The 23,891-nt window shown below is 37.8% G+C and overlaps 1 protein-coding gene across 1 annotated transcript in view; it reads right to left on the reverse strand.

The window, feature by feature from the left end:
* Positions 1–22: 22 nt before the first annotated feature.
* The window catches only part of tfap2e.S (transcription factor AP-2 epsilon S homeolog), a 27,694-nt gene continuing 3,825 nt past the window's right edge, over positions 23–23,891 (reverse strand). Inside the window, exons 3-7 of the mRNA XM_018249503.2 lie at positions 21,794–21,845; positions 5,911–6,136; positions 5,521–5,639; positions 2,867–3,008; positions 23–1,262 (exon numbers count right to left, since the gene is read on the reverse strand). Of these exons, the coding sequence (XP_018104992.1) occupies positions 974–1,262; positions 2,867–3,008; positions 5,521–5,639; positions 5,911–6,136; positions 21,794–21,845 (828 nt within the window). The 3' untranslated portion in view covers positions 23–973. The remainder of the gene's footprint in view (positions 1,263–2,866; positions 3,009–5,520; positions 5,640–5,910; positions 6,137–21,793; positions 21,846–23,891) is intronic.

The following is a 23,891-nucleotide window of genomic DNA, read 5'->3' on the forward strand; positions in this document are numbered from 1 at the left end:
CGACCGATCTCAACCGGACTCTCCACACACGGTCCGAAAATCGTACGAATCCTCGATTCGTACGATCAGATCTTTGCGTCTATGGCCAGCTTAAGAATAAGGATGTCTACTAAGTTTAAGTAATAAAAAGATATTTAAAAATCCTGCCAGAATAATTGTGATGTGCTTGCTAGTCAGGGCCTTGTGAAAAACAACACTAGTATTTCATAATGAAAGGGTCCAATGAGGAGCACAGTAATGCCTAACCAGTATGAGTCAGAATCATGGAGGAGGTAAGGAGAGAGCTATTGATTGGGTGGCTTGAAGTGGGTGCAAATAAAAGGACCTTGGGTATAATCTAAAAAATACCTCTAAACACATTTACAAACACAGAAAATGATCCATGTAAGGACTTATTGTTTAACTGTGCAATATGCTGGGATCCCAAAAACAAGTTCCTCGGGGCCTCCCAAAAGAATTCAGCTGCCAGCCACTGTCTTAGGTCCTGGATCAGCAAAAATAAGATATGGCTCACGTCATTTGTGGAATTTCCTATATATTGCGAAGTCAAAAATGAAATGGCAGTGCAAAGTTGTGACTTGCGTGTATAATGGGGAACAAAGATATGTTTCCACAAAACCACATTAGCACCAGTGCTGGTTTTAGATATGACTGAAGGGGATCTCAAGGCTGAATTCTGTTTTTGAAATTGTTGTAATAGTCTGGTATTATTCTTTTAGATTGAACTGGGGGTTGCCCCTTTTCATTTTGAAGAACGTCCTCTAACACTAGGCCAGCATGATGCATTCAACGTCTGTCCTTCCATATTATGGATTTAACTCTATTACATAAAACTGTCTATTCAGTTAGTAAAGAGGGCATGTTTTCAATTAATCTCCTGAAAAGTCCAAAGAAGAATGTCTTTTCTCTGCCTGAAATCACCTTCCCTTTTCCAGCCACCTTCCATCCTGGTTTCTCGCTCCTTTACTAGTGGCTATTTTCGATGCTTAATGTCCTTTTCCAACGATTTGGATTCTGCTGCTGAGTGTCCATTTCCTGTGCTACTCATGAAGATCTTGTCCATTCCTTTAAGAGATTCCAGGAGATAGTTCTGGAAAGCTGTGAGGGCAGCACAGATGGCTGGCCCACCAAAGCCATGTGTGATGAGGCTGAAGTGTGTGAGGCAGCTCTGAACACCCGGCTCCAGTATGAGGGATGGACGGCTGTTCCCAACAGGGGTGCGATCCTGGGCTAACAAGTCAGCAAACTCCTTGCAGATCTGCCTGATAAAGAAGAAAGGTTGCAGGTTAAAAAATATTCAATGTATGCATAAACAAAACTATTCAATGGAAATGAATGGTGTTACCATGTTTTCCATAAATTGAAAGTCAACAATGAAGCACAGACACTGGCATAGTCCATGCCAAATGCACCAGCTGAAGCATTCGTTCAGTAGGGACCTAAAGCAAGCTATGAAAATCTGCTAGTAACTCCGTGTGTCCTTAGCTATGCATGCCACAGACTTTGGAATCTGGAAATCATTTTTTTCCCCAAGACTAGATTTTCTGTTCAGTTGGGAAGAGATGGAGAGCACTCTGGCATCAAAAATTTTTAGATAAGACTAAGTACTCAAATGTCTAATCTCCAAAATAAATCAGTTCCTTCCTATTGCCTTTCTATTACCAAACAGATTGCAAAGTTCAAACTCTGAGATCACTAAATTCTACATATGGAGGCCTGCAATCCATTTTTTCTCTATCACTTAACCTTTCTTCTCAGGTTAGGTTTTAAAAAGTTTTAGAAGTTTCGAAAACTTTGAAATTCTAATTCAAAAAGAGCAACCGAAATTAAGCCGAAGTTTTTTTTTGGCTGAATAGGTCCGTTTTTCATTGAATAGGTCCGTATTCGGCCAAATCGAATTAATAGCACATTCGATCGAATTCCATTGATTTTTCAAAGTCCACCAATTGACTCCAAATAGTTTCTAGGAGGTCCCCATAGGCTAAAACAGCACTTGGGCTGGTTTTAGATGGCGATTGGTCGAAGTCAAATTTTTAAAGAGACATGATAAATTTCGATATTCGGATTTTCTAATTTTTTTTTCAAATTCGACTCAAATTAAAAAAAAATAGTTTGAAATTCCCTAAGGGGCAGATTTATCAAGGGTCAAAGTGAAAATTAGAATTTCGAGGTAATTTTTAGTGTACTTTGACTAGGGAATATTCCAAATTTGAAAAAAAATTTGAAAATTCAAATATCAAAATTTCGACTTTGACTATTCGCAATCTAAAGCCTGCCAAATTGCTGTTTTAGCATATGGGTGACCTCCTAGAACCTACGATCCGAATTCGAATAGAACGATCGAATACAGCCTATTCACCCGAAGTTAAAAATTTGAATTCCTAATAGTTTTTTTAATTCGAATTTCAAGGTGATGGGAGTTTAACAGAACCTCGAAATTCGACCCTTGATAAATCTGCCCCTAAGTATTCTCAAACAGCCATCTGCAACAGAAAGATTCTAAGTTCTTTATATTTTTCCTCTGATCATTAAAAATGGTAAATGGGCTCCAGGTACTCAGTATTATTTCTCTTAACTGAGCTTTTTAATGGTTTGTTTTTAATCAGAAATGATCCACAAATTTGCTTAAAATATTGACTGATCCAACTTTTGTCACTGGGCTCCACTGTTGTGCGCTTTTGAAGGAGAACTAATCCCACCCATACCAAAAGCCCCCCTAAACTTCCTGACATTGCCCCCTCTCCCTCCCCGCGATGTGCATTAGTAAAAACAAAACCTTTAAAAAAAATCTGAGGTAATCAAAATCTTATTTATATATTGTGACCATTTGCAATCAAAAATACTCTACTGTTTTTGGTATACTTACTTTGTAGCGAGCAACATGTTTTTCCTTGCATGGAGCTCCGTGGGATCAGAGTGCTGCCGGCAGTGGTATTCAGCAGCAGCTTTAGCTGGGAACTCGGTTTCACAGACATAGCCGAAATCCCGTGCAAGATGTACAGCCTCACCTGATGAAAAAGATGAAAAATCAGCACCATCAGGTTTTCTAACTTGCCCCAAAGCACTGTTGATAAATGCTGCGCGTCACTGCTCTTCACAAACATGGCAGCGACATAAATCTTCACTTGTCATTTACAACTATCCCTGTGGGATTAAGTGACTCATTAAGACTTGCTTAAAAGTATTCTGTTACACCTCAGGCTAATATCGATTTTGCTGCAGAAGTTAACGTTGGCATATAGCAACCCAATTCAAGGCAATTCTTTTTCCCTGTGTGAAGCCTGTGCTGTGTTGACTTTATCAGACTAAAAAAATGGGAGCCCAGGTGCAAGAATTCTTTTGGTATTCGATTTCCCTGTTTATAATTGTGGGAAACCCCACCAATAATTTTCTGCTACTATCACTTGCTGCTCATTTCTGTGGTTTCCAATGCTTGGCCTCAGATAAAATGAACAGAATATTGTTATTAGATGACACCTATAAGGGTATTATATGTGTACTTTATAATTAAGGTTTTTCCTCCTAGTTTCACCATGTGGTCCATTGCCCATAGCAACCATTCAGCCATTTCATAACATTAACGTAACAACTATATGCAGTATTTATTCATTTCTATATGCTGTAGCCTAATCAAATCTTATATCTGACTGTCTGCTTAGGGTAACTATACAGGTGACATTTAAGGGTAAGGTCACCCCTGGAGATTCAGGGAGATTCAGTTGGCCGGCCACTAATCGCCTCTTCTTTGGGGCGACTAATCTCCCTGAACGGCTTCCCCCCGTCTTCCTCACGAGGAAACGTCGGGTGACTTTGGAAGACAAAGCATGGTGAGTGCCATGCCGCAGGCGATTTCTCATTCTAGCAGGCGGAAGACAGGGAGAAGAGGCGATTAGTTGCCGGGCGACTAAATCTCCCCGAATCTCCAGGTGTGACCTTACCCGAAAGAAACAGACCAAACCCCATCTCCCCTCAGCTGCTGAAAAAATGCCACAATGAACCATCACATTCTGTAGGAATTGTATTTTTACTCTAAACATGTAATAGAACAAAGAGGCCTGACTTAGTTGTTAGTGTACACAGCTGAAAGGTACAAACAGAACCATCCATTTAGGACTAAACTCTTATTTCATCAGTGAAGTTAACCATATCAACTAATGAGATGCTTGCTTTCTTTTTATAGTAGGTTCCATGAACCTAATTGCTATTGCATTTGCACTAGAGCAATAGATTGATTATGGCTAGTGACAGAGGTAGCGGATCTCGGTCCGTAGCAAAACGCAGTCCACTGTATGTGCCTGCACCCAGATACATTGCCTCTGCTTGGGGGCAGCCAGATGTGGCTAGAATTTGCATTTCACGCTGAAATCCATTGCTTCTGCCTGCACCCAAGTGGAGGCAATGTATCTGTGTGCAGGCACATTGAACAGTGGAGGAGCGGATTATTTGCCTGCGTTTCTCCACAGGTCATGATCCGATATGTCTGTCCCTAGTCTATGTTCATAAATGAGCCCTTGTGTTTGCCCCTGGTCGTGTAACCCACAGTCTTTGCTTTCAATCATCAATAACTTCTACCTTCAAATAGTTTTCCTGTTGGCTACTGGAACTGGAGCAACTTCATACCTATAATTTTATTTCACCCAAAGTGAATTTCCAGCAAATATTGTGCCTTCACTTAAACTGGGTTACAGAGCACAGGGTTACAGTACTGCTCCTTATTTGTACTAACAAAATGAAAATAAGTATCACACAGTGTTTGTTGGTTCTTTCTTTGTGGCAACTGGAGAACAACCATTATTTGTATTATTATGCATGTTTATTATTCAGTTTTATCTCTATTTCCTTTTTCACAACGCAGCAGCAACCCTTGATTAAAACCAGTTCTGCACATTGGCCTAAGGCAACAGCATTTGCATAAATGTCGACTAAGAGAGAACACATTTTCTTTTAGTACTGCAAACTGCCGGTAATAGGAAAACTTGGTAAAGAATGGCTCTACAGTACAGCTTGCATTTCTTACCATGGATATCTAGCACAAAGAGTGACTGATATGGGAAACAGGAATGGTAGACCTACCATCGGTAGACCCCCAAGCCAATATACTGTATATGTCCAGATATGGGAAAAATAAGATCTAATACAGGGATGTATACTGATTTTTAATTATTAAATTCATTTAAATTATAATGATTGGAAAAGCAATATGTCAATGTCAAATCCAGCAAGTGCAAAAATAGTTATCTTTTCAAGTGTCAGCCTATGATTAAGTGTCTGTGAAATACAAAAGGCTGTTCCTTAGTGTACCAAATAAACTACAATATTTTTACTCGTCTGTCTAGAAGACTGTTCTCTAAGTGCCTGCTCTACTTTTTCATTCAAGGTGTGACACACACCTAAAAATATGATATTATTAGTAAGCTGCCACTGTAATATCACAAATATAATATGTATGTAGCAAACAAATACAAATAAGATTCTGTAGTTTGATTGACTCCAGGTAATGCCCTTGCCAAAAGCACTCACCTTCCACCAGTGATGTCAACAGGGTCACGTTTGCTGCTTTGCGCCTCCCTGCTGGTAAATTCAATCCAATCTTTTCTAACCGTTCTCGAAGACAACGTCCGCCATTCTTTGACTTTGCCCTTTAATGATGATTAAATGACATTTGATTCTTTTGTTGTTACTTGGAAATTTCTTTACATTAAACAGTAAAGCTGTGAAGCACTTTTAGATCCCACTCAATATCCTCAGTATGTCATTGGCTTATATTAAAGGCATACATGGGTAGATTTAACTCTTTAGGAGCCATAATTGTCATTTAAACACATTGCTCTTGTTACATTGGGCCCATGACATGTCCTGCCCTAGACACTGCTGGGAGGACTTAAGAAAATTAAGTTTTTAATTGCTGACCTCCTGAGAACGCCTCCAAGAAGAGATGCATTGAGACACTCCGGGGGTGAAAGACGCCTTTGAACCTCTCCCACTGTCACTTTGTACTTTGAAGTGGAACTCAAGAGGGACAGACGTCCAGGGACTGAGCAGAAAACTTCATTTGGATTAGTCACCCCACCAATAAGGCTTTCTTTATTCATGGATAGGGACATCATGCTGCCATTGTTCTTTGATGGAATAGGAACTAGTGGGGGCAATGGAGATGGACAGAACATGAATATGAAATACAGGAATAAAGATGGGATATGGTGGAAAGATTATTTTAAAAAATGTCTATTTAGCATTATATACATGCAGTAGTAAGAGTAAGTAAGAGTAAGAGGTTATGATACCTGTATAAATAATTGTTGAACAGTTTGCACCAAAAGAGCAAGAAATTTTTTTTTGAACAAATCATTTTTAACAGCTGTTAAATGCTTTTAGTATGTACATCAGGGATGTCCAACATGTGGTCATTGAACTTCATCTCTAGTCCAAAATCAGGCAAGAACCACACTGAAATGTAATTGATTAAACACAGTATAAAATGGTCTCTCAGGTTTTGCATAACACATACATACTTCTCAAAGTTTGAAAGAAGAAAAGAGGGATAAAAAAAAGATCTGGCACCCGTAGTACAGTGAATGTTTTTTGACCATGGCCGTTTTTGGGCCACATTCCATAAACACGTTGATTTTACTAAATGTTTGAACACATTTCTGAGAGTTGGAGGGCAATGTTTTATGTTATGAAAGTTTTGCTAATGAACATGAAATTGCCCTTTAAGCTGCTAGTCTCAGTTCTCCCAAGAGACTTGTTTCTCTGTTTATCTGAAATTGTTATAAATGTAAATACAGGTGTTGAGTATTCTGGGCTCACCTTTTTTTTTTTTACTTAAGGTTCAGAAACTTTTGTATCTTTTTCTGGCATCAGTGCAAAAGAAACTTTGGACTTTTTAATATAAATCTGGGACTGCGGGCTGAGCTGTCAAAATCGGGACTGTCTCACAGGAAACAGGACAGTTGGGAGGTATGCACATGAAACCTTTATACTGTGTTAAACCTACCATGTGCCCATCGTAAGAGAATACATACACTATGGTACCTCACTCTCATATTTAAACCAGCAAATAGACACAAACCAAAACAATAAGCTAGGACCTCACACTGCGGTCAATTCGTTTATTGACGCTGTGTAATATATTATCGCTGTGTGATATATTATCAGTTTGTCATTGCAGCAGTTTTGTTTGCATTTTAGAAATGAATGATTTAGCAATTATATAGTTAAGTGCCTCTATTTAATCAAGAACATATTGCACCCAGATACTCACAAGTTGGTATCAATTTGCACACAGGGATTTCGGGGAGTTTCCAACAGGTCTGTAATTACTGATTAAATTCTACTAAAGCACATGGGGTCCCTTTGGAAGGAAAGGGTGAAAGAGTATTGAAGCAGAACTTCTGTTTATAAGCAACAGAGGCGTGAAGCTTAATTCTTCTTGCTTCCACTTCCCCCTTTTCCTATCACAAAGGATGGTTACTCAATACTTATACATTGTTCTTTATCTTAGTTCGCTTAATATATATCCTCTGTACAAGTATGGCTGTCATTTATATATATATATATATATATATATATATATATATATATATATATATATATATATATATATATATATATATATATATATATATATATATATATATATATATATATATATATATATATATACTGAAGATCTGGGATGTTTAAGATAAGGGGTATTTCTGTAATTTGGGTCACCATAGTCTGCAAAAAAAATGATTTAAACATTACATATGATTGTTTTGCCTCCAATAAGGATTAATTGTATCTTAGTGAGGACCAGTACAAAACCTTGTCATACTATGGATGCTAAATATTATAACTGCAGAAAAACATGGTACAAAATAAACAAAATACTGTGTGTACATTGCTACGCAGCAGGCCCCTTTTGAGAATAGGTAATACCTAATTAAACCCCTTGCCTTCACTCCTAATAAATGTAAATTTAATCTCGGCCTCTTCTCTTGCTGTACCAGAAGAATTGCTATGCCTGACAAACAAGGTACAATCTTGCTTCATGTAATGGTTAATGCTGGGCAGACAGGCGAATGAGGATGATGCAAGAACAATATGTCAATGGATAAGCCAAAAGCTTAATTACCCTACTAATTATAGGGTCTGCGGGTTAATCACTGTGGGCATGTAACCATCAGGTAACAAGAAAGTAAACAAGTCCCTGGAAAGCATTAGGATTCAGGATTCCGGCAACTGTTTTCATTAATAAAAACTGTACGTTACAGCACGATGAGGAAAACTAGTAAATATATAAATATATATAGCGTCCTGTTTACTTAAAACATGCAATGATTAAACCTAGGAATCCCCAAACTTTTATCCATGAGTCACATTTAAATCTACAAAGAGTTGGAGAGCAATGCAAGCATGAAACCAGTGATCCCCAACCAGTGGCCCAGGAGCAACATGTTGTTCACCAACCCCTTGGATGTTGCTCACAGTTTCCTCAAAGCAGATTCTTCTTTTTGAATTACTGGCTTGGAGACAACAAACAGCCAATCACAGCCCTTTTTGGTACCGCACAAAAAGATGACCAATATTTCATATATAATAAGGTTTATCTCATAGAACCACATTACATTATTGATCAAAGGTTAAAACATCTTAAGCCCCATTCATAAGGATATATTTTTAAAAGCTATAGACTTTTTTAACATAAGGATTTTACAGGACTACTCATGCAGGTCACAGAACTCTAACACCTTATGACCCTGACACCTGCAAATGATATGGCACTTTAACACGCATGGCTTCATCAGGAAATGGAATGTCTGCAGTGGAATGTTATAGCGCTGTGATGTCACTGCAAGTTGACTGCATCTATCATCACTTAAAAGCAACTATATGCAGAGAAATGCAAAATGACCCATACATATATATTTTTTAGATTCAATTATGTACTGTATATCATTAATGTGCCATATATAATCAGATCTTATGAAAAGGATGACTAAAATGCTCTTATAGGTTAATTAGTAAAAAATATACAAAGTACTCTCAATCAGAGACAGGTAGAATTTTAACCTTTCCATTTTCTTTCCAATGAAAATTATTTACATCTATGGTGTATTTTACTGTAACTGTAAAGGGTTGTTTCCACGCTTTTTTAATATTGTAAGCTCTTTAGAACAGGGCTGTTTTTACCTTTTGTATTCCTCTTGTATATGTTGATACTTTATACATTTGTGGTAATACTAATACAGTGTAACAGATTGCATATAGTCAAAGAACTGCTATAAAGTGCTGCTTTCAATGAGGTTCATTAAGAACAAAGTAAACTCCTCTGCTCCTGCAATGTCTTGGACAGTCACAGTATATGACAGCCAGTTGGCCCCTGGCCCAGCATGAGTATTAGACAGAAATATTCTGCAGAATAGACAAATTATTTTCCTACTGTTACAGCATTGCCTTTTTCATTCTTTCTGTTGCTCAGTCAGGAATGGTATTTAATGAAAAAAAAATAAGAGCAAGATGTATCTTTGAAACAAGTCGTAACCCGTGAGTCAGTAACATTTAAAGGAATAGTTCAGCGTGAAAATAAAAACTGGGTAAATAGATAGGCTGTGCAAAATGAAAAATGTTTCTAATATAGTTAGTTAGCCAAAAATGTAATGTATAAAGGCTGGAGTGAACAGATGTCTAATAAAACAGCCAGAATCCAACTTCCTGCTTTTCAGCTCTATAACTCTGAGTTAGTCAGCGACTTGAAGGGGGGCCACATGGGACATTTCTGTTCAGTGAGTTTGCAATTGATCCTCAGCATTCAGCTCAGATTCAAAAGCAACAGATATGACCCATGTGGCACCCCCTCAAGTCTCTGATTGGTTACTGCCTGGTAACCAGGGTAACCAGTCAGTGTAAACCAAGAGAGCTGAAAAGCAGGAAGTAGAGTTCAGACTGATATGTTATACATCAAATCACTCCAGCCTTTATACATTACATTTTTGGCTTACTAACTATATTAGAAAGATTTTTTATTTTGCACAGCCTATCTATTTACCCAGTTTTTATTTTTACACTGAACAATTCCTTTAACTGCATAGTTTATATAATGAAACTGACTCTGACTTTCCATGTGGCTTTGTAGTGTGGGATTAGGCCTTGATAAGGCACAACAAGCATTACATACAACTATTAAAAATTAAAAAGAGGACATTCCCTTTTATGGTAAAAATAATTTTAAACAGAAAGTTTCCTGTTTTCGTTTACGTTTTTCATAGACAGTAGCTAGAAATTAAGTCAAGGGAAACTGCTCTTCTTAATATGATTTCCAGTTGCTTCTGTGAAAGTGTAGGGGGATGTACTGCCTGACAAATTGCATTCTGTATGTGTCTTTGGTGTAAGAAATTGTTTTGAGATAGAAATCTTCCCAAATGCAGTACAGATAGAATACAAAGGATATGCTCAGATTTAGGGCAGGGGCACACAAAGCTACTGGGAGAGATAAGTCGCCCCGCGACAAATCGCTTGTTCTTCGGGCGACTAATCTTCCCGAACTGCCTCCCTGCTGGGATGGCACTCGGAGAGCTTAATTTTCCAAAGTCGCCCGAAGTTTCCTCATGTGGATCAGGGCACACGCTCAGATTCGGGGATATTAGTCGCCCGGCAACAAATCTCCTCTACTTCTGGGCGACAAATCTCCTCGAAACTGCCTCACCCGGCTAGAATGTAAATCGCCAGCGGGATGGCACTGGGGCACTTTTTTATGTTTTCTGAAGTCGCCCGAAGTTGCCTCACCAGGAAACTTTGGAAAACAGAGCAATCCGATTTACATTCTAGCCGGAGGGAGGCAGTTCGGAAGATAAGTCCCCCTGAATCTGAGCGTGTGCCCTGACCCTGAGGCAATTTTGGAAAACGAATCGCTCCGAGTGCCATTCCACCGGCGATTTAGATTCTAGCCGGCGGAGAGGTAGTTCGGGGAGATTAGTCACCCGAAGAAGAAGCGATTTGTCGCTGGGCGACTATTCTCCCCCAGTAGCTTTGTGTGCCCCTACCCTTAACAGAATGCGATACAATTCAGTTGTAGAAACAGCACCTCAGAGTACATATTGAAGAGGTGCAGGCTGTCTTGCAACCTATGCTCTCACAAGCCTACCATCTGATTAGCAGCTTATTTTTCTTTCCTGAGCAGTTAAATGAGATTTACAATCCAAGATGTTGAATGAAATGTCGTTAATCTGGCAGTATAGCAAGGGATTTTCTACACTTTGATGTAAGTAAGTTAACCTTCCTCATGCAGTAAATACTGACATCAGATAGGAAGGATCTGTGCTGTATGATGTCATGATCGTATTTATAGTATCAATGCAAGAGATAAGCAGATACAGGCTGTTTTATACTTATATGATGATTTACCGACCATACTACTTATTGCAAACTTTGACCAGTGAATCATAAAATAAATATTGAGTATCATGATACAGACCAGCATGACCCTAATCTGTGCATGCCTAATACATTTCATTTAATTACGTTTTCAATGATATATTTATTGTAACTGTTCTCAGATTGCAGACAGACCACTGTAAAGTGTAGTATGCCCATTATAAACAGACAGTGTGTGTCAGGATCATAGAAGGAAAATGCACAGCACCAATACAGACATCTAGCATGCTGGTTTTCTAGTCTAGGGAGAAGAAGGGGTGTTACACTTATTACATCAGGTGCTCTGAGTGTTGCTTTAATTGATACATCTTGGTCCCAGACGTGTATGTAATGTGAGAAATACCTATCCATCTCCATCGCTACATCTGTCAGGGGTGGGCCATTACTAACAAAAGCCATCAGGGGCCAGAACTGAATTCTATTATATTATCTGTTATTTATGCCTATGGAAAGAGAAGAATCCTCACCTGCTGTGATGTTCATATAGCCACCTCCATATTGTAAGCTTCTATAAGCAGGATCGCCTAACATGCAATTTCGGTTTAGAACACGTTACATTAATCATTTAAATTTATTTGTATATACAATTGCAATTGATAAAATATATTCCTTCCTTCTTGCCCTACTGGTTCTAACTCTTGAAACAATATCACAGGAGCCAGTTTTCCTTCAACTAGGGCTCCAGTTCCCACAATGCCTTGTATGCTTCTAGTTTCAAGAGTCAGAACTAGTAGTGCAGAGAACAGAAAGGAGCAGATAGAATCCTCTGAAAAATAGTAATGGTTACTGCTTTTCTGAGCTGCACATCAAAAAGATTCTCCAACAGTTTGTTTCTGTCTTAAAGGGGTTCACCTTTACGTTAATATTTAGTATGTTATAGTATGGCCAATTTTAAGCAACTGTTCAATTGTTTTTCATTATTTATGATGTTAATAATGTTAGAGCTTTCAAAGAGGGGTCGCAGACCCTATCTAAAGACCAAATGTTTGCTTGGGTAATTTGGACCCTAGCTACCAGATTGCTTAAAATGCAAATTGAAGAGCTGTTGAATAAAAAGCAAAATAACTTAAAAACCTTAAATAATAAAAAAAAAAACCAATTGCAAATTGCCTCTGAATATCACTCTCTACATCATACTGAAAGTTAACTCCTTTAACAACCCCTTTAACAGACAATTGGTTTGAATGTATTCTAAGCTCTTATGTCCAGAACCCTGTGCTGATTTTCTTTGGTTTATTCAGTTGAATTTAGTATAGAGCTGCAGAAAATGTTGCCACTTGATAAATGAACCATAACCCTGCGTTGCTGCTATTGGGGTTTGTGAGGTGAGAGAGCAGAAAAGGAGACCAACCTGCAATGCCCTTGAAGGCAAAAAATGATGAAGCTGTCCACTAATAATAGCATGGATTTCAATGGGAAAACTATGTATATGCCAATGTGATCCAATACCCAAAAAATACATTGTTACAAGCTTCCCTAACATTGGGTATGGCAGCTCTGTGCTTTAACTTTACTGTCACACTGTTTTAATGAACACACTTGCCTGAATATACTACATGAAGTCCTTTGGCAGTATCTGTGGTTTACTAAGCTATCTAATGTTATGCTGCATAACGCTCATTAACTTTGTACAGGTATGTGAAAATTATGCAGGAAAGCATGGATAGTTAACCTTTAAATATGTCCATTATAAAATAACTCTAGATTAGGCGTGTGTGTGTTTGTATGTAAACACAAACACTGTGTTGCCATAGCAATTTAGTAATAGACTTTTCATGATCAAATTTAAGCAACAAAACCATCCCAAGGGTCTTGGAAAGGTGCTTGATATGGGCAATCTATGCATTATCTGTTAAAGCAAAACAAAAGCAAAATACCAAAGATTGCATTGTATTATAATAGTATTTGCATGCAGTAGATTTGTAAGCAAAACTAAAATCTTTTTGATCCAAAATTCAGAATTTTTATGGAACCAATAGATTTAGGAAAAAGTTTAACAAATCTCTAAATGTAATTTGTTTCTATTAATTGGGTGAGTGCATCTTTAAATGCCATGTCTTGAATACTTAACAAAAGACTGCAGTTAATCACAGTGCACTGGTATATAATAAATGACAGACGTTGCAAACTACGTGAGCAAAAAAAAAAAAAGTCACCTGACACCAGGAAGCAGAACATTTAGGGTTGGGGCAACAGGGGTGAATACTGTTCCATATAACATTAGATGAAAGCACCATTGCGACCCACCCTCATTCTCATTCATCCCATGTGTCCTGTTTAAAAGATAAGCCCCATTCATGACCCTGTCTAATGTGAAAGACTTCTCAGCATAAGGAGAAATTTTTCGCCATGCCTGGGATTACAGTTCCCCACTGTGGCCCAGGGTGTACTTGATACACTACCATGAAGATTGCATGAAAGGCAAATTAACAATAAAATTTATACAACTGGTGACAACTTTTTATCGTCTGTAATGACTCACCTATATTCAATGAATGGACAACAAAGGATGGAAATAAAGGGGCACAGTACTTATTTGCAAAGCTGGGAATGGTAATAGGCTGCTGCAGTCATTGTGTTTAAAATTATGTAGGTGCTATTTAGTATAAACACAAGGTTGGATGAACTGAACCTGGGAGTTAAAATTATTGTGTATTGCTAACAAAAGTAGCACACACAACCAGGGCCGAGCCAAGGTATTTTGGCACCCTAGGCAAGGACTTCAATCAGTGCCCCCACCCGGTCCTACATTACCATTTCCCACCTTACCATTCAAATTGCACACCCATTATGTTGCCCCACGTACTTGTGCTGGCACCTATCATATTGCCCCATATGTACCTGTGCCAACGGCAGTCAATCTCTCAGATTGCTCCCAAACCCCCAATCTGTTCCTATGCCAGCATAAGACAAAACATCCATCATATTGTTACCCCCAGTCTGAAATTACGCCAGCAGCAGCCAAAATAATCCATCATATTGCCCCTAATTTGTACTTGTGCCAGCTGCCAAGAGGGAGATGGGGAGTGCCAGCAGTACAAATCACAGGCAAGAGGGGGTTGGAATAGGTGGTTTATAAAATTATAAAACTATTAAAGGTCAAGCAAACCAGCGTTTTTAAAAAAAGAAAAGAAAACAAGAGCCCCTTAAATGTGCGCCCCCCATCATGATTGCGCCCTAGGCGGGCGCCTACTCTGCCTACCCCTAGTTCCGGCCCTGCACACAACCATGTGGCTGTAACAGTGTTTGAGGCTTCGATGGCTATTATATTCGTAGGTACACATAACACACAATGCTATGATACCTTCTTCCTTACCCACCTACGGAATACCACACTGTCCTACCCAGATGCTAGTGTGAGATGAACAGGCAGATTTAACAACATCATGCCGGGAAAAACATTTTATGTACAGTACCAGAAAAAAACACATTACATAGTCCAGTGTCGGACTGGCCCACCAGGATACCAGGAAAACTCCCTGTGGGCCCTGGTGTCTGTGGGCCCTTGTGCTGCTAAACATTTGGCCTATTTCATGGCCATTCCCTATTTCTTTGAGAAAAAGGATAAATAGATGGAATAATAGATTATAGCATGTAAAGAAAAAATTCTAGGAGAATAGAGGTTGAGTGAGGCGAAGAAGAATAATAGTACTGAGAGTGGGCCCCAGGTCTATGTTTCTTTGGTGGGCCCCTAGTCTAAGGTTTTTGGGTGGGCCTGTAGTGTCCCAGTCCGACACTGACATAGCCTCAAACACAGTTCTAGAACTCTGCAGCCTTGACAAAACCCCTATTGCAGGTAGAATAAAAAAAAATAGCATGTGGAAATGCCAACACTGAGGACAGACCTATGTCAGCACGCTTTGCCAACAGAGAGCGGCACCCGCTTAACCATTTACAGTGGTGGACTAGGGGTAGTTTGCTTATGAGGTACTTACCTGGCGCTCCCCAAGTTTTGCACCGTAGGCAGGGGCGTAACTATAGAGGAAGCAGACCCTGCGGCTGCAGGGGGGCCCAGGAGGTATAGGGGCCCCATGGGCCCTAATTCATATAAAATTTTAATAAATATTGGAGAAACAAGTCAACCCCAAAACATTTTGGGGGCCTGAAAAATAATTTGCTGTGGGGCCCAGTAATATCTAGTTACGCCACTGACCGTAGGCATGTGCCTCAAATGCCTACCCCTAGTTCTGGCCCTGCACCTAGCTAAAGATGCAGTACAGGCTTTATCTTTATTACTAAATCCTGATGTCTGCCCCAATGCGAAAAAAAAAATACAAAAAGCCCTTTTCTGCTTCTGATAATTGCTTCCAGATCCATAAACCAATTAAACACTTTATAAAGGAAGCTTAAAGTCTCCCAAACATATATACACATGCAGCGCTCACACAATGCTCTCTAGCTGGTTCCATTTACACACACCATTTAAGAGGATTTTTGCCCTGTTAGACTAACATACCCTTCTGCAATCCCCAGTTTGATATATATTTGGGAAGCCATCTCTCTTTGATCGCAGGGGAATGTTCCTCAGCAGATAGGATCTAGGAATCTCGCCCAGACGCTGCTAAGACTGCAGACAGAGAATGTCTTCATCATTGGGGAAAAAAATATTCCCAGATTTATGAGTAGGAAAAGTTATATTTGAAACCGATTGTAGGGGTTTCATCTTTAAGTTATATTTGAAACTGATTGTAGGGGTGGTTCATCTTTAAGTTAACTTTTAGTATATTATAGAATGCCCAATTCTAAGCAACTTTTCAATTTGTCTTCATTATAGTTTTTGAATCGTTTGCAGTTTTCTTCTGATTCTTTCCAGCTTTCAAACGGGGGTCTCTGACCCCATCTAAAATCAAATGTTCTGTAAGGCTACCAATGTATTGTTACTGCTCCTTTTTAGTACTAATCTTTCTATGCAGGTCCTCTTCTATTCATATTCCAGTCTCTTATTCAAATCATGGTTGCTAGGCTAATTTGAACCCTAGCAACCAGATTGCTAAAATTCCAAACTGGAGAGCTGCTGAATAAGAAGCTAAATAATTCAACAACCGCAAATAATAAAAAATGAAAACCAATTGCAAATTGTCTCAGAATTTCCCGCTCTTCATCATACTAAAAGTTAATTTAAAGGTGAACAACCCATTTAAGACATTTTTAGTATTTATTTTTATTTTTTTCTATAAATTCTATTTTTCACACAAAACTCTAGTAGCTAGTTTTAGTGTATAAAACTCATACATACAAAAACAATAGATGGTATGAGGTTTTTCTCTACCATATTAATCCTGAACAGTTATTTGTTTTTTTTAACCAATGCAAACTTTAGAGTAAATGTGTCAGAAAACTAACCACAATTCTAAATTTTCTGGTTTTACACATTTACTTAATCTTTTCTCTAGATGATGGCTTGTATTAAATAAAAAATACTGTGCCTACAACTGGCAGAACAATATACACAGAATAGCATAAGATATACAAAACATAGCTGTTTGTCCAGCAGGGAATTTGTAGTGTGTGTAAATAGTAAATGAGGAAGTTTTACTTTGATTTAAGCAGTCTGAGAAGACCTTTCAGGGGTTATTTTGCCTAATGTTTTATACAAAATAGCTCTGCCGAAGGTAAAGAAGCAAGAGCCACGTGGGCAATTTTATTGCAGCCTCTCTGAGAACTGAATTCCCTTCACTCGAACTACAACCACCTTCTTAAGTATCTTATCGTCATACATTACCCCAGAATAAACTCCTAGCAACAAACAGAAAGGAGGTTACAAAGAACTTTATCACCTTTGCCTTATTTACACCAATTTTGTAAATGACATTTATAAAGACAGAGAAGAGGCCTGTGATCTTATAAAGGCATAAGGCCACCGTGTGAGTGCTTTTAAACATGTTGGAGTAAATAATTCCTTATAATACCCAAGAACCATGAATATCTTGTAAATTCTACGCTTATTAACGGTGCTTAGGGATGTCATCAATTATAATGAGTACTTGCAATAATAACGTTTTTCGATCATACTGTAAAAAGTGGAAATACTAGAGGCAAGTCATACTGAGAAGCACTAGAGTTAGGCCATATAGTATTTTTTCAGGTCCCTAAAATCTTTAGAGGTTGACTTGTTTTACCAATACTTATTAAAAATGTATATGAATTAGGGCCTCATGGGGTCCTTATACCCCCTGGGCCCCTGCAGCCGCAGGGTCTGCTTCTTCTGTAGTTATGCCCAGGGTCGGACTGTGTGTGCTTGCACGCAAAGTTTTTGCCACGACCACCCGGCAAAGGGAGGTCGTGGCACAAAAAAGTTTCTGGGTGCGGATCTGGGCCGGCGGGGCCCACAAGAGCCGGGGGCCAACAGGGTTTTTTCCCGCTGGCCCAGTCCGACCATGGTTACGCCCCTGTTAGCCATACTGATAAGCAGTGGAATAACTAGTAATAGACCATTCTGATAAGCAGTGGCACAACTAGTGATAGGCCATACTGGTAAGCAGTAGAAGAACTAGTGATACGCCATACTGAAAAGCAATGGGCAATGGAAACAATAGCGGTAAAGCCATACTGAGAAGTAGTGGAAGTACTAGATGTAGGCCATACTGAGAAGCAGTAGAATTACTACAGGTAGCAATACTGAGAAATTGTTACTTATTTAGTTAGCCAATAAAAGGTATCACCAAACTTTACATTTTCTGAGAAAAACAAGAAAGTCACAAGTCATCTGTTTTTCATATGACGTTCACATTTTTTCTGTACTAGACATTCAAAGAGAAGCACAGAAAATCTGCCCTCAAAACATATTCTTCTCTAGAACTCCAAAGGTTATTAGGCTGTTCTTCTTTCATGTATGACAGTCAGCACAATGAAAAATGGCAGTAGCAATAAGAAATGATGTTAGGAGCTTTGAACGGTGTTTCCCAGTCAGTTTCATAAAAAACTGGTTTGTGACTAGCCCAGCATTGGAACTATTGGTTCTCGATTCAGTTTAAGTCTGTAAAAGTAGAATGGTGTGTATTGTAATATACAAAATGAATCAGTCAAATTCAGTTAAACCTGTCTAAATGGATTTAAAGTCTCTGTGAAGTACAAAGCAATTTATCCCTATTGGTACTTCATCGTTATACTACAATTCCAGGATATATTGGGCAGGAAGTGTTTGATAATATTCAGATATATATTTATTTGTGCATGAAAGCAAATTAACTCAATCAGTTCCAATCTGATCCAAGTGCATTTTCTTAAGTATTTTGGCACAAGTCTTTCCCCCTCTGCCATTGAATTAATTTTGATAAAAAGTGCTGTAATGTGGCAGCTGATATTATAGCCCGGCCTCTGTTATCAGTCCTACAAAACTTTGGCACCGGAAACACTGAAAGTAGAGATTTTTTAATTTGCTCTAGCTAATCAAGAGTTAATATCCTTAAAGAACCAGCCTGTTTTGTCTTTCTTGTTTTTTTTCTGCCTCTTCCCCTTCATTTTAGCATCTTCTAATCACCCCTCTGGAAGTCCTTAGCTGTGACATTGTTAGCAGTTTATGAGGCAGTAAATGCAAGGGGAACAGAAGGGAGGATTTGGGGATATGAGGCCGGTCTCCAGTAATTAGTTTTAATAGGAAAATCCGGGACTCTGTGAGAGGCCGGAGGTTTGATCGTGGGGCTGGGCAGGAAATTGAAGCAGACAGTACAGATTGGAAAAGTATTCCCTAAAATCCTGCCCCTATAAGCACACAGCAGGGAGTGAGCCAGTTGTACATCAGCACTACTGCACTACTATATTATTTGTTTCTGAGTTTGTTCTTCATATCTCATTCCTGACTTTTCTTTCATGGCCTGTCTGAATTCTTGCCCATCACATTTACCTGGGCATCATATTTATATATATATATATTTTTTTTTTTTATTTATTTTTTTTTTCTATCATTGGTCCCTTTTTCCTCTGCAATTACGTTCTTTGTATATAATGAAATTATGCTCTGGATTTTTTTAACCATTTAAACAGTACATTTAGATGATATTTGGCCCTATGTGCAGGTGCAGATTTCAGATAGCAGTTCTATTAACATCGGAGGATCCTATTCATGGTTATATATTCATTCTTACAGAATCGAATTCAAAAACATAAAATTTGCCTAGATTAATTAAGAATTGTCCAATAAATTAGTTAACTAAAAAGTTAAACAAAAGTACGTATTTAAAGGAATTTGAGAAACACCGAAACAAAAGCTGACAAATATGGGAAACAATATTTTTTTTTTACAGTAACCTTGATACCGTATTTCTATGCTTTTTTTTCAGTTCACTTCTTGGTGATCACAGCACCATGTTGTCTTTGTGAACGGACAAAATGATTATTGTGAATAAAAAATAAAACAAAAAAAAAACAACAAATCTCACATGCTCATGATCAAAATCAGACTGGCTTCTTTGCAGACAAGAAAGATAAATTTGCCTGCCATGTTAAGTGTAATATATAACGTTAAATTCACATCTTAGTAATATCTGCAATCTTCTTCAGATTCCCCCCTCGCCCAAGCAAAACTGAAGGAGGAAATAAATCGGTGAACTGTATACGTCAGAATACACATATCCTGGCAGATATTTTACAATGTGAAATATTTGAGCGCAGAACTCATTTCTGATCCAATTTTTGTGAAAAAACAGCCTTGTTCCGAGTTTATTGAATATGCCACAGGGTATGTCTCTTGCCTCATGGATAAACCACACCAAAAAAAGGCAGCAAAGTTCTGCTAAGGAAAATCTCTGCTTTCTCGTGACTTTACAGTAAGAATTACAGTCGGACAGTTCACTTTTTTTTTGAAGGGACCACTGTCAGCAATTGCAGGCTGCCTCCTCTATCCCAGCATGCTTAGCAAACTTCACAATTTGTGAACTACAAGTCCCAGCATTCCCTAACAGGCTGCAGCAGACCAGCCATCACATTTGAAGAGGAAGAGCAGCGTTTCCCTAGTGACATTACCTTAGCTATGAGAGTTATCTTCTTCACAGACTGAAATAACACATATAAATGAATTCACTTAAGTGAATTATGGGAACATTTCTGAAACCCTAAATAGAAAGCTAAGGGGAAAAAAAACAAGAAACCTTGGAAAGTATTACAGGGCTGCAGGGATAAGCTGAGGACATAGCTGCATAATTAGCACCACCTATGGGCTGAGTGCAACGGATTTGCTACGTATACAGCTAAAAATAAATGTGAAATCGAAGTATCATAGCCTAAATGCTTTAATAGTAAGAGTCTAATGGAGTTCTATATTAAAATAAAATTACAATTAATTATGCAGTGAAATAACGCTGATTTGTACATCAAATGGTTAAACCCAACAGAGGTACAGAGAAAGGAGCTTAGAACTTTAAAGTCAGGGATAAGCAACCTTCAAAGCCCTAAATATCCCAGCATCCCCTACTAGCTCAGCTGACTGAAGAATGCTGGGTTTTATTCTTCTCCAACAGCTGGAGAAGTAGAACCTAAAGATCTCTTCCATAGACTATATGAAAAACAGATGGATTCAAGTTCAAAGTGTTAGCAAGAGGTTTAAGAAACATTTTAGTAATGGGGCAACAATAACAATATTAGAATGAATACAGCTGGGGAATATTTTAATTTGTAATATATTGGACATGTCTCCTTTTTTTAGCTCCACATGTATTTGATAACTGTTATATAATGCTATGGAATCAAATTCTACGAAAAGAAAAACGAAAGTTTTTAGCAGGTTCTCATCAATTAGCTTTTTGACAATATTAAAAACCAAGAAAACAAAAAATAAGTTAAAGCTAATGCGGTAGAGCCTTTTCTGCCAATTAAAATGCGGGGTCTGACAATGTTGGGGGACATTTTTATTACAAAGTTATTGCAGATGAAATGGTTAGCGCTGGACTTGGACTCCCCTATCTTACTGGGACCAGGACAAAGGACCCTTTTGCATCTTAATTTATAGGGCCCTGACTACAACATGCTCGTAGCAGGAGGGTAGGGTAGTGCCCTGGGTTTAAATGAAAGCTACCAAATTATTAAATTACCAAAGATACCAAATTATCAAACAACCTTCCTTTGAAAAATTAAATAAATTGATAAAAACATGAAATATATAAACAGATAACACTTTTAAAAATGTAATGTGGCAGACACTGCTGTAACATACCATAAAGAAATAATTATTCTAACATACTATTATTTATCAAACATACAGTCAGGTTAGGGAAAACATAAAACATTTCCCTATAATTACAGTTCATAGAGAAAAACATTTCAAAGTACATTATTTAAAAAATGTTCTGCCCTTGTGTAAATGAATCCTAAAATATCTCAACCCTCTCTCTTTAATTCTGTGAGTGTTGTGCCTAAAAATGGTGTCTTCCCCATTGCTTACCTTTTTTTATCACCGACTGGTCCAATATACTGATCCCTGATTCATCCAATGACTGAAACAAAGCAACAAGAAACACAGAATGAGTGAATGAGTGTGCAGCCAGCATCTGGCAAGACAGCATTTGCAAACTGCATTTTAATCAGAACTGTTGAAAAAAAATAATAAATATATATTTATATATGTTTGTGTATGTGTTTAGTTACTGCTGCTATGTGAATGTGTTAGTGTTCTAATGCATTTCAGCAGTAATTAACTGCTTCACTGCCAGCATAAGACAATGTTACAATATAATTTCCACTGCATTTCCATTGGCACTGGTCAGTGCAACTATTAACCTATATAATACGACTAGGCAAACATTTAAATCTGCTGTGAACGTACATTGTTACAGTAATTCTCAGGCAGCAGGTAAATGATTTAACAACAAGAACTCTTCTTTCTAAAAACATTTTGAAGAAATTATAATTCTAAGCAGCGTTCACATATACATTACATTCATGAACATTTTTCAGGGGTTTTAATGTTCCTTTCACTATGCAAAAAACTTTCTTGGGGTGGAAATTCTCTATAACAATTGTCTGAACAATACAATATGGTGTTGTTTTTTTAATCTGAAAAAGGCAAAAACGAAATTGTAAAAAAAATTATTTAACTGTGTAAATTCTACTCTAAATAAATATGGATAACGTATCTGTTATTAGGAATGCTTGGGATCTGGTGCCTTCCAGAATAAGGGCATTGCTTTATTGGTGAAAACCTTTCCTTAAGACTGCTAAAAATAAATGGGATTGTTTTGCCACCAAAGTAGATTTATGTAAGGTAGTAACTATCAAGGATAAGGTATTGTTTTATTATTACAGAGAAAAATACAAATCAGTCAAAAAAATAATTGCTTCAGAATAAAGGGTTTCTGCAAAATAGATAGCATACCTGTAAAAATGTATATGGATACTATATAAAATACTATATAAATAATAGATAGATGATAGATCATCTATCATCTCTACAGGGACATGTAAGCAATAGAAATTGCCACTGAAAGGACACAAATTCGCACACAATGCAATGTACTAGAATATTCCTTAAAAGACTAAAAAGGGGCATCATTTTTGGCCACTATAAAGAAATCAGATGGTAGGTGGATACGCTAAAGACAGGACAAACCAGTTGCTCAGGCTGATGTGGCCCGATGAGCTGACACTGTATTTAGCGCTGATGCTCTCGCAAATAGCCTTTCTATCGCAAACGTATATTAGAATAGCAATCACGCGTTCAATTTGACACGAAGGAAGATTAAATATATATTTCTAGTTTGATGCCCGACTTTTCTCCTGATGGGAGAGAATTTTTAATCAACTGTTGTAGAAAGAATCACAGCGAGGACACAAGACAGGATTCCTATGGGACCTCTGCGATCTAATCGAATCGCCTAGAGCTACGGAGCAGGGGGTTCCGATTTCTTTATTTAAATCACACGTGACTGGTGAAAATAAACATACCATCGTAAACTGGACGACCGAAATCGTTCTGTTTTTCTACAGCCAGCTAAAGGATATTTAGAAATCTGTCTGAATTAAAAAAAATGTAACAAATGAAATAGTCCTGCCCTCACGATTGCGTCCTACTTCTAGTTTTAAAAGGACAACTCCGATTGTCACTGAACACACAATAGACCATAAAGCAATATCGCTATAGAAGGCAGAAGCTAAGAAGGTGGCCATGCACAATAAACTGTCAGATCGGAAACTGCACAAGTCTTGTTTACTAGGTAAATAAGTTTGTCTGGAAACGCTGAATACTTTCTAATGAAATCCTTATTTTACGATGCATTTCTGTATGTCCATATTTTGTTTATTCTTTATTCTGTTGTTTATTCTTCATAATAACCAATGTTATCTCGCCTTTTCTCTATTTTCCCTTACTATTATCTGTAACTATATAACAAGCAATTCAATGGTAATTCCAAAAATATTACATTTTCAAAGTGATATAACTGTGTGGTCACGAAACAATTTAGCCTAGTCATCCATATATATCTATCTATCATCTATCTATCTATCTATCTATTTATCCATTATCTATATCTATCTATCTATCT

This window comes from Xenopus laevis, chromosome 2S (assembly GCF_017654675.1).
Source record: "Xenopus laevis strain J_2021 chromosome 2S, Xenopus_laevis_v10.1, whole genome shotgun sequence".
Taxonomy (NCBI): domain Eukaryota; kingdom Metazoa; phylum Chordata; class Amphibia; order Anura; family Pipidae; genus Xenopus; species Xenopus laevis.